General features: G+C 44.9%; 1 protein-coding gene across 1 annotated transcript; it reads left to right on the forward strand.

The window, feature by feature from the left end:
• The first annotated feature begins 6,464 nt into the window (after nt 1–6,464).
• Nucleotides 6,465–7,457, forward strand: LOC103307179 (olfactory receptor 52P1-like). The gene has a single exon (XM_008177589.4). It carries the CDS (start codon nt 6,501–6,503, stop codon nt 7,455–7,457), a length of 957 nt encoding a protein of 318 aa, XP_008175811.4. The 5' UTR covers nt 6,465–6,500.
• Nucleotides 7,458–11,864: the final 4,407 nt, after the last annotated feature.

Consider the following 11,864-nt stretch of genomic DNA (forward strand, 5'->3'; position numbering starts at 1 on the left):
TGTTAACTTTTTTGACTGTGGCATATTGAGCAGATGTTTTCAGAGAACTCTCTGTGATGACCACAAGATCTCTTTCTTGAGTGGTAACAGCTAATTTAGACCTCATCATTTTGTATGTATAGTTGGGATTATATTCTCTAATGTGCTTCACTGCTATCATTTGAATCTTTTAAAAGCCTAGGAGGGGATCCTCCTCATGACCTCATTGTGACACTTTGCCTCATATTCTTCATAGTGTATCATTATGATGTAATTATGACATAATTATCATACATTTTGAACAAGATATGTCTTGTCAAGTGTCATAGGAAAGGTTATGATTTGCTGAAAAGGACTATCCTATTTGTGTGCATGTACCATTCTTGTATGTGAAGTTATGAATATTGACTATGTATCTCTATTTCAAATGTAGTTACACCTGGATGACACCCACTAGGCAAAATGCTTCCTTTCTAGACAATGGGTTGTGAAGGACCTATTCAGGGTAATCGGCAATTAGGGGAAACAATAGGCCTTAGGAGAAGCTTATCCCCCACCTGGCGACCCGTCCTAAGAACGCTCCAGACAGCCTATGGATAATCACTTCTATGACTCAGCAGGACATGCAAAGGAATGTGACCAGACCACATGATACTGAACGCCATTTTGCTTACTTGTAGTGGACTGGGAACTGGTTTTGGAACAACGGATTCCCACTATATGTTAATTCTATATAAGGTGGGGTGAGACATCATCTAGTGGCCTCCCTCCCCACACAAGAGAACTCCTGGAAACATCTGCAAGCATGCGGGAGAGATGGTAGCCCGAACAAAAGATCCAGATGTAGCAGTTGTTTGATTCCTTTACAGCTATGTTCTCACCTCAGCAGGGCACACCTACCTAAAATACCACCATACTGAAATGGCCCCAGGGCAACAGATCACGGAAACTCTGTGGCTTATCCCTTGTAAAATATGGGATACCATGTGAGATGAACTCCATGTGATTTTGGCCCTGGGAGTGGTGAAGGAATCACATAGTGAGTGGAGAAGTCCCCATGGTACTAGTTCTGACAAACGATAGCGCAACCTGTTTCTGCATCGATTTCTGAGAGACCAAAACGGTATTGAACTTTGATGCTCTACTCTCTGATGTAGAGAGTAGATGAACTACTAGAACATTTGGGAGTTGCCAGATATATATCCACTTCAGACCTCACAAAGGGATACTGGTAAATACTGTTGATGGCAGTATCTTGGGAGAGAAATCCTTTTCCATGCCCTTTGACCTGTATTAATTTAGGGTCACATCATTTGGCCTCCACAGGGTAGCAGTGACTTCTCAGAGGCTAATTGACTAAATATTACTACTGCATGGGTGGTGTGCAGCGCTATGCTGCTACAATCAACGGAAAATGTTTTTTGGTTCCATATCTTATGGCAGCATTCCCACACATAGTGCAGATAGCAGTATATTACATAAAGAAAAGAAGGCCATCATCAATTGCTAGGCTGTCTAGTAGGAAGAGGGCCTGAAACATAATACCTTGTAGCAGAGGCCTGGTATGAGGCCTGAGACCTGGGTTAAAGTAATCAAAACTTTGCAGCTCTAAAATAAAGTTATGTTGTGAGCAAGGGGCAGGCCCGGCTTATTGAATCTTTCAGGAACAGGGCTGATATTGCAGAAACATACATTCCTAAGTAGTGATAGGCACAAGAATATGTATGCAAACACATTCTAGAAAGGTGGTACCAGAACACCTCGCTGCCAAACCAATTCCCCAAATATATCGGGAAGACACTGACCTATCGTAAGGATAAGGTCAGGATAACAGCATAATGGATAGAGATGTTTGATTAAACTAACATGTACAAGGTAATGGACAGCCCCTGGATACGTCAATGGGTGGCACCTCAATACATCAGAGGGTGGCGCCCTGATACATCAGAAGTAATATGTCACTTGTTTGCATCTGTGTATAAAGATGAATCTCAGTGGCGATGTCTTTCTCTGAATGAGGGAAGAATATACAGTCCTGCCATTCTCTGAGCCGGTCCATTGTTTTGGCATACATGTGTTAGTGTACCTGTAACCACTGATCTGGGGCACTAGCGCTATGCCTCGTTGCCAATAAACCTGACCAAGTTCCTTCACTGAAAACCGAGTCTGTGGATTTATTGGGCAGTTCAACTGGAGCCTGCTGTATGGGCTATCTGGCCAAAGTCAGTACAGCAGGCAGAAAGAACAAATGCACACAGCCAAACATCTATCAACAGGCTGAACAGTTTGGAAGACTCAGTTTGTTCTGACAATCTGAGCCTCTGGGATCAGAGAATCATTTCTTCACTCGCAGGGGAGGCTCTCAAGCTGAAGTTCTCTAGAGTCTATTTTCTGCTCCTCCTGCTGCTCATGGAGCTGAGGGAATTGTCCAGGATTTCTGGCCAACCTGAGAGTCCTCAGGGACTTTTCAGGGTAATCATAAAGGTTGCTGTCCAGCACAGCGAGTGTCAGACACATGAGATTCATACACTGATTCTCAGAGCCCTGCTTTCCTGTCACCTTAAGGAGATTTCCTCACTGCTGAGCGGGATTTCAGTGAGTTGCCTCTTTCTGTATTAAAGTTAGTACTGAAGGTTCAGGAAAGGTTCCAGGGTTCGTGTCAAGAACCATCTGGGCAGGAATTTAGCAGCAGAGCGACTTGAACTGTTCAGTATTGTCAGAATTTACCTGGTAAAATTGGAATTACAAATGTTAAAATAGTTAAAAATTCTCAGCGATGAAGAGTCTGCCAAGACCCTTGGAAAATTGTTCCAGTGGTGAATTACTCTCACCATTTAAAAATGTACACTCTATTTCCAGTCAGAATTTCTTTAAGTTCAACTTCTAGCCATTGGATCCTGTTACCCCTCCCTATGCTAGGCTGAAAAGCCTATTATTTAATACTAGTTCCCTGTGTAGGTACTAACAGGCTGTTATCAAGTCACGCCTTAACCACCTTTATTAATAAATAAATTAATTAATGGAGATATCCTATCTCCTAGAACTGGAAGGGACCTTGAAAGGTCATCAAGTCCAGCCCCCTGCCTTCACTAGCAGGACCAAGTACTGATTTTTGCCCCAGATCCCTAAGTGGCCCCCTCAAGGATTGAACTCTCAACCCTGGGTTTAGCAGGCCAATGCTCAAACCACTGAGCTATCCCTCCCCCCTAAATTATTAAATTTAGCAGATTAAGATCTTTGAGTCTATCACCTAGATGGAGCTAATAAAAGGTGGGCGCATAACTGGTTGGAAAATCGTTCCCAGAGAGTAGTTATCAGTGGTTCACTGTCACGCTGGGAGGGCATAACGAGTGGGGTCCCACAGGGATCGGTTCTGGGTCCGGTTCTCTTCAATATCTTCATCAATGATTTAGATAATGACATAGAGAGTACACTTATAAAGTTTGCGGATGATACCAAGCTGGGAGGGGTTGCAAGTGCTTTGGAAGATAGGATTAAAATTCAAAATGATCTGGACAAACTGGAGAAAAGGTCTGACGTAAATAGGATGAAATTCAATGAGGACAAATGCAAAGTACTCCATTTAGGAAGGAACAATCAATTGCACACATACAAAATGGGAAATGACTGCCTAGGAAGGAGTACCGTGGAAAGGGATCTGGGGATCATAGTGGACCACAAGATAAATATGAGTCAACAGTGTAACGGTGTTGCAAAAAAAGCAAACGTCATTCTGGGATGTATTCAGTAGCATTGCTAGGGGGGAGCTGGGGAACGGCCACTCCCCACTGAGCACATTCCTCAAAAGTGGCGCCTTTTTAATTTTTACACTCACCCCAGCAGTCCAGGTCTTCGGCGGCAATTCGGCGGCGGGTCCTTTAGCCGCTCCAGGTCTTGGGCGGCAAGACTTGGGTTTTTCTTTTCTTTTTTCTTCACTGGTTTGGCGCCTTTTTTTATGTGTTCGCGCCCCCTTCTGGTAGAACCTGGCTACGCCACTGGATGTGTTATCAGGAGTATTGTAAGCAAGGCATGAGAAGTAATTTTTCTGCTCTACTCTGCACTGGTTAGGCCTCAACTGGAGTATTGTGTTCAGTTCTGGGTGCCATATTTCAGGAAAGATGTGGACAAAATGGAGAAAGTCCAGAAAAGAGCAACAAATTGACCTATGAGGGAAGATTGAAAAAAACTCAGTATGTTTAGTCTGGAGAAGAGAAGACTGAGGGGGCACATGATAACAGTTTTCAAGTACATGAAAGGTTGTTACAAGGAGGAGAGAGAAAAATTGTTCTTCTTAACCTCTGAGCATAGGACAAGCAGCAATGGGCTTAAATTGCAGCAAGGGTGGTTTAGGTTGGACATTAGGAAAAACTTCCTAACTGTCAGAGTGGTTAAACACTGGAATAAATTGCCTAGGTAGGTGGTGGAATCTCCATCATTGGGGATTTTTAAGAGCAGGTTAGACAAACACCTTTCAGGGGTGGTCTAGATAATACTTCGTCCTGCCTTGAGTGCAAGGGACTGGACTAGATGACCTCTCGAAGTCCCTTCCAGTTCTATGATTCTATGATTCTGTGATCACTATAAGGCAGGATTTCTAATCTTTTACTAATTCTTGTGACTCTTCTCTGAACCCTCTGCAGTGTATCAACATTCACCTTTAATCATGGACACCAGAAATGGACAGAAGATTCCAGCAGCAGTCGCACTAGTGCCAACTACAATGGTAAAATAACTTCTCTACCTCTCCTTCAGATCCCCTGGTTATGCTCCCAGTATCACATTGTCTCTTTTGGCCACATGGGAGCTCATGTTTAGATAATTATCCCTTCACACCCCCACATTTGTTCACAGTCATTGTGCTTCCCACAGTATTCCCCCATCATGTAAGCATTACCTTTATTCTTAGTCCCTATAGGTAGATATCTACATAGCTATGTTAGAATATATATTGTTTACTTCGACCCAGTTTACCAACCAATCCAGATTGCTCTGAATCAGTGACCTGTCCTCTTCATTATTTACGATCACCCAATTTTTGTGTCATCTTCAAACTTCATCGATATTCAGGCATGAGAATGGTAAGTGGCTGAGTTGCTGACACATGTCTCTGCTTACACTTGTCAGTTAAAACCTGTAACTTATGTCTCAGACAAAGCTGGGTGCCTGCAAGAAAGTATCTCACCAAAAGAAACAAGGGAAGTAACAGAGGTGCAGGCCTGTATCCCTAAATACCAAGACCCTGGTGCTCTTTGTGCCCATTCTGTTGAGCACAAAGTCATAGCCCAGCATGACAATGTCTGTTTCCATGGGAGAAACCTGGCTCCTTTTGAACATGGGAATTGCATCATGGATCAGATCTCTGGTCCATTGAGTCCACTGTCCTCTCTCTGAGAGTAACATACCCAGATGTTGCAGAAAAAGGTGTAAGAATCCCAGCAGTGGGTGGATGAGGGGGATTATTTGACCATGATGAGGTCATCCTAATGCCTAACAGCTAGAGATTGGCTTGTGCCTTGAAACATGTGGGTGTATAGGCTTTCCAAAATATTTAGTTAACTGTAACTGTTGTAACTGGATAGTCTCACTATCCATATAAATGTCCAAACACTTCCTGATTCTTACTTAACTCATGGCTTGAACTACCTCTTGTGGCAACAAGTTCCTCAGACTAATTAGGCATTGAGTGAAGAAAGCATTCTTTTTTATTAGTTTTCAATTTGCCACATTTATGTTTAATTGAATGTCCTCTTGATCATGTGTTATGAGACGGGGAGAACACATTCTCAAACTAATTTCTACGAGTCAGTATTTTGTAGACTTTTCTCCTGTCCCCTCTTATTCATCTCCTTTGTAAGGAAACAATCCCAGTCGTTTGAATCTCTCTCTGTATGAGAGTTTCCCCAGGTGCTTGATCTTTCCCGTTGCCCTTGCCTGAACCCCTCTAGCTCTGTAATATCCTGTGTGAGAAGGGTGCTCAGTACTGCACAGAGGAGTTCAGAGGAGGGTGAAACATTGAATGACTGATCTCATGGCATTGTATTTTCTGTATGATTTCCCATCCCACTCCTCCTGGATCCCAATGATTTGGTTAGTTTCTGTCCGTGATTGCACTGTGAGCAGGATTTCCCAGAACTTTGTACCATGACACCCAGATCCCTGTCCTGAGTTCATACAGTGAAATTAGAACCTTGCTAGGTGTTTGTTGAGTACAAGTTTTTCTGACCAGTGGGCATACACCTTTCAGTTATTGACATCCAAGTTCATCTGCCATCATGCTACCCATTCACCTGGCTTGGTTAGCTCCCTCTGAGGACTTCTCTGGATTTGAGTATGACCTAAATAAGGTGGTGCCATCTGTAAATGTTGCCACCTCACTTCTCACTCCCCTTTCTAGAGTGTTAATAACTATAAAATATTTACAGTACTATTTGTTATAAAGTGTGTAACCTCCCTCATTCTGCTTCTATCCATTCACAGGCACCTTGAGAGTTTATGAGCCTGATCGATGCATTATCCAAGTCATGGCAGTTTTCAACCTCACACCTTCTGATCCTTCATCATTTATCCTAATGGGCATCCCTGGCCTGGAAGCTGCCCACATCTGGATTTCAATCCCTTTCTCTACGTCCTACATTATCAGCCTGTTGGGAAATTTCACGGTTCTGTTTGTTGTGGGCAAAGAGCAGACCCTGCACAAGCCGATGTATCTGCTGCTCTGCATGCTGGCGCTCACAGACATCAGCACGTCAACCTCAGTTGTGCTGAAGGCACTGTGTATATTTTGGTTCAATTTGGAAATTATTACTTTGGGTGGATGTCTCACCCAGATGTTCTTCTTTCATGCGGGTACTGTGATGCACTCAGCCATCCTCGTCACAATGGCCTTTGATCGCTATGTTGCCATATGTAACCCTCTGAGATATGCCACCATCCTCACCAATGCACGAATAGCTAAGCTAGGGCTAGTGGGTTTGATAAGAGCTGTTCTCTTAGCTCTGCCCCTGCCCCTGCTTCTGAGTAGGCATCCATTCTGTGCCAACCGCATTATCCCCCACACGTACTGCGACCACATGGCTGTGGCAAAGATGTCATGTGGGGACATCACAGTCAACAGGATGTATGGCTTGGTGATACCATTTGTAGTCAATGGGTCAGACCTGACACTCATTGCCCTGTCCTATGGCCTGATCATCAGGGCTGTTCTCAGAATCTCCTCCAAGAAAGCACATCAGAAAGCCCTCCACACCTGCACAGCCCACATCTGTGTGATGCTGATTTCTTATCCTCCCTTCTTCTTCTCCACTCTGACATACCGGTTCGGTCAGGGCATCGCTCCCCACATTCACATCATTTTGGCTAACCTCTATTTCCTCCTCCCCACCATGCTCAACCCTATTATTTATGGGGCCAAAACCAAAGAGCTTCGTGAGAAAATGGGCAAATACACCTGCAGAATGTGTTCGCTCGGGGGCCACTGACTTTAACCTGCGTGACTGAAGGGGGAAAGGAAACTTCCTTATCATACAAGGGCACTCTTTCCCAATTTGGCTGAGCTCATCATTGTGGAAGCTGAGAGTCTGAGAAGCACCTCACACCTCACATCTTATCACTCTGTCACCAAGTACTGCTCTCTCCATTTCTGAGTTCCCTCTTTCTCACCATCACCTGATCTTTTTCAGTGTCATCCATCCACCTCCACCTCCACACACCCGATCCCTTGGCCTTTCAGTGACTTCCAGACCACTAGAAGATACTGCATCTTTCTGAAGCAAGGTGGCTTTCCATTAGACCTTGTGTGAACAGACTTTTTGATCAGTTTGACAAACTGAAGCCATGTCATTTACTAAATACCGTTCCAGATGTCAGGTAAATATCTGGGATGTTCTAAACCTATTTCTTATGTCTGTGTGTGCTTCAGTCTAATAAACTGCACTGTTAGACAAGAGCGTGCTTACTTTCATTTAATCCTTATCAGACAGAACTGCTGTGTTTCCATTGATTTAGTCCTAACACTGCCTGATGCAAAATAGTTAAGTTGCCCGGGATGGGGATTCTGAATAACTTGGGTAATGGATTGCTGTGTTAAACTATGACATCGCCTTTGAGTCCAATAACTTACTGCTTTGCATAATCGATTTTGGAGTCGCTTTCAACTGGAACTTTCAAAATACACACTAGTCATTCCCAATACTGTGTTGATCTTTCAGAAATTGATACAGAAAAGTATCATACTCCCTGGAACCCAAATTAGGCTCCCATGCATCTCTGATGAAAGCATGGGGGAGGGACTGAAGCCCGAACAAAAGAAACAGATGTAGCAGTTGTTTGATTCCTTTACAGCTGTGTTCTCACTTCAGCAGGGCACACCTACCTAGAATATCACTATACTGAAATGGCCCCAGGGCAACAGACCAGGAAAACTCCATGGCTGTTCCCTTGTAAAATGTGGGATATCACGTGGGAACTCCAGGTGTTTTGGCCATGGGCATGGTGAAGGAATCAAACAGTGAGTGGAGAAGTCCCATGGTTCTAGTTCTGACACACAATAGCAGAATCCGTTTCTGTATCCGTTACCCGATGCAGACAGTTGCTGAACTATTAGAACAGTTTGGAGTTGCTAGACATATATCTACTTTAGGCTTCACAAAGGGATACTGGCAAGTAACTTTTGATGCCAGAATCTGGGAGAAGAAAGCCTTTTCCATCCCCTTCAGATTGCATCAATTCAGGATCACATGATTTTTCCTCCACAGGGTGGCAGTGACTTTTCAGAGGCAATGGATTAAATATTACAACTGCATGGGTGGTATGCAGCAATATGCTTCTACGATCAATTGAAAATGGTTTTTGGTCCAGTATCTTGTGGCAGCATTCCCACATTTAGTGCAGATAGCAGTACACTGAACACAGAAAAGAAAGCCATCGTCAATTGCTAAGTTGAACAGTCTGCAATACTCACTTTGCCCTGACAATCTGACCCCCCTGTTATTAGTGAATATTCTCTTCAATCCCTGGGGAGGCTGTCAAGCTGAAGTTCTCCAGGGTCTATTTTCTGCTCTTCCCACTGCTCACGGAGCCGAAGGAATTGTACGGGAGTCCTGGCCAATTTGAGAGTCCAGAGGGACTGTACAGGCAAATCATAAAGGTCGCTGTCCAGCACGGCATTTCTCAGACATGTCAGATTCCTACACTGATTCTCAGGCTCTGCCTTCCTGTCACCGTAAGGAGATTTCCTCTGTGTGCTAAGCAGGATTGCGGTGAGTTGCCTGTTTCTGCCATAAAGTTAGTGCTGAGGGCTCAGGAAGGGTTCCAGGGTTCAAGTCAAGAACCATATGGGCAGGAATTCAGGAGCACGGTGACTTGAACTGTTTAGTATTGTCAGAAACATCAAGGGATTTACCTGGTAAAATTGGAACTACAAATGTATTGGAAATAGTTTAGACGCATATTTGCTTTTAACATCAGTTTCTTGTCTCTTACTGTGTCCTTCTAGCCGTCTCAGTAGGTTCTTTGTTTGGGTGGTATGGTTTTTCTTCTGGTTGGCCCATGTTTTCCAATTCAGTAACTTCACTGCCCTGTTATGAAATACAGCTAAAGCCTCTGCAGTGGGTATCTGTGTTACCAGAGGGTTCACAACAAGAATGAGTCACACACTGGCCAGATTCTGCTCTCACATTCTGCCTATAGTGGGTCACTCCAGATTGACACTGGCCTCCCTGAGAGCAAAATCAGGGCCCTTGTGTTTTGGAATCCCCATCTTTCATGCCTGGTCTCAGAACGCCACAGAAACTGGGGGTTTCCTTCAGACTCTTTGAGCAGCCTAACAGAATAGCACTCTCTGCTGCAGGACTGGAAGCCGTGATTTTCACAGCCGGTAGCCGAAAGTTAAACATTAAGGGTGAAATCTTGCACCTACTTAGATCAATGGCAAACTCCCAACATGGTCAGGATTTCACCCTAAATCTACATGTAGGGACTTAAATAAATGGCCTGATTTACACCGACCATGAGCCTCCAGTGAGTTCAACTGGCGTCGTCCTGTGGCCTCAAAGGCCGGGTGAGCTCATTGAGACCAAAGAAGATCTGACAGGAGACTTGCTGATATCTCACACTCACAGGGTTAGAGGTTCAGAACAATCAGGATGACATTTTTTTGTGGGGGGAGATGGGTCTGTTCTCTATGTGCCCCTTCATCTCTGGTTCTGACGAGGATGAGAAGCACCAAAAGGCTTAGAGGAAACCAGGTGGTGTTGGAAATCTCACCGGGGCAGGTCCCAGAACCTACAGTGTGTGTGTGTGTGGGGGGGCTGGAGGACAGACGGACAGACACGCAGTATCCAAATCACAGTGTTACGGAGTCCTGAAACCAGTCGAAATAGGGAATGGACATCCTGCCTAATGCACAGACCAAAGAGGCAAATGAGGCCTTCTGGGGCAGGGGGGTGTCTCAGACTGTAACATAATATGGATCACACTGTAGCAGATTGTCTCTGACACCATCCGCCATCCGGGCCATTCCTCTTCCCATGAGCTACCCCACTACAGCCTCATGGTAACATCAGAATTTCCAACACGGAAAAGCAGCCTCAGGAAGGGGTGTCTGGGTTTCCAACGGGCTGCAATACATTAAAACTTTGTGTCTTTTGAGGAAGTTACTCATGCTGGCTCATTTTAGTCTCCACATCCTCTCTCCCTCCTGCTGGGCCTGTTGCTGTCTCCTTCCCTGCACAGCCTGAGCTGCTGCTGGGTTCCCTTCACCTCTGGGGAGGCAGTTCAGGCCGATCTCCCCCTTTTCCTCGGTGCAGGCAGACACTGAGTTTAACCTCGTCTGAGGAGATATTTCTGTGAGCTGTCATTGTGGGGTCTGGCACATGGTTTTGGTCCTGGATGAGGGGTATAACTGTGTAGCAGGGCTGGAAGAGCTGGGTTTGGGGAACATACATGGAAAGGCATGCAGTGCTGGAGTTCTGTTGCAGGTAGGGGGTGTACACAGACAGGCAGGCAGTCCTGGGGATTGTGGGGTCAGGCAGGGGAGTGTACACAAACTGGTGAGTAAACACTGGGTGTTGTGGGCCTGGGAGCAGGGTGTACATGGACAGGCGGGCAGCGCTGGAGGTTGTGGGGAAGGGAGGAGGTGTACACAAACAGGTGAGAAAATACTGGTGGTTGTTGGAGCAGGGAGCGGGGTGTACGTGGACAGGTGGGCAGCGCTGTGGGCTGTGGGTCAGGCAGGGAGTAAATGGATAGACAGACAGCACTGGTACCTGTGAGTACACAAAGCGGGGTGTACATGGACAGGTGAACAAACGCTGGGTGTTGTGGGGGCGGGGATCAGCATGTACATGGATAGGCAGGCAGCGCTGTTGAAATTGAATTTTCCTTTGTGATTGTTAGTTCAAGGGCAACGCTGAGACCTTTCCTGCCTTGAATGCATATGGGTGGGTCTCCGGGTCTCTTTTCCCTCACAAGCCACAGAACTGCAGCCTGGGAATTACAACTTTAATCAGTTTTATTTCCAATTGTTGTTGCTGTTACGTAACTTCAGGAATTTCACTGGTGACAAGAACCGTTGCTCTTTGCTTTTCAGATGGTTCAATCTCCCATCTCACTATACATGTAAATGTCCAAACCTTTCCTGATCCTTGATTAGCTCATGGTCTCAACTATGTCTTGTGGCAATGAGTTTCTCAATCTAATTAGGCATTGAGTGAAGAAAACATTCTTTTTTAATCAGTTTTGAATTTACCGCGTTTCAGTTTAATTGAATGTCCTCTTGAACTTATATTATGAGACAGGGAGAACACATTCTTGATCTACTCTCTACCAGTAAGTAATTTATGGACTTTTTTCATATACCGTCTTATTTATCTCCTTTGTAAGGTAAC

This window comes from Chrysemys picta, unplaced genomic scaffold (genome assembly GCF_011386835.1).
Source record: "Chrysemys picta bellii isolate R12L10 unplaced genomic scaffold, ASM1138683v2 scaf117, whole genome shotgun sequence".
NCBI classification, from domain to species: domain Eukaryota; kingdom Metazoa; phylum Chordata; order Testudines; family Emydidae; genus Chrysemys; species Chrysemys picta.

Coding starts and splice junctions, on each gene's coding strand:
- LOC103307179 (XM_008177589.4), top strand. CDS start 6,501: ATGGCAGTTTTCAACCTCACACCTTCTGATCCTTCATCATTTATCCTA.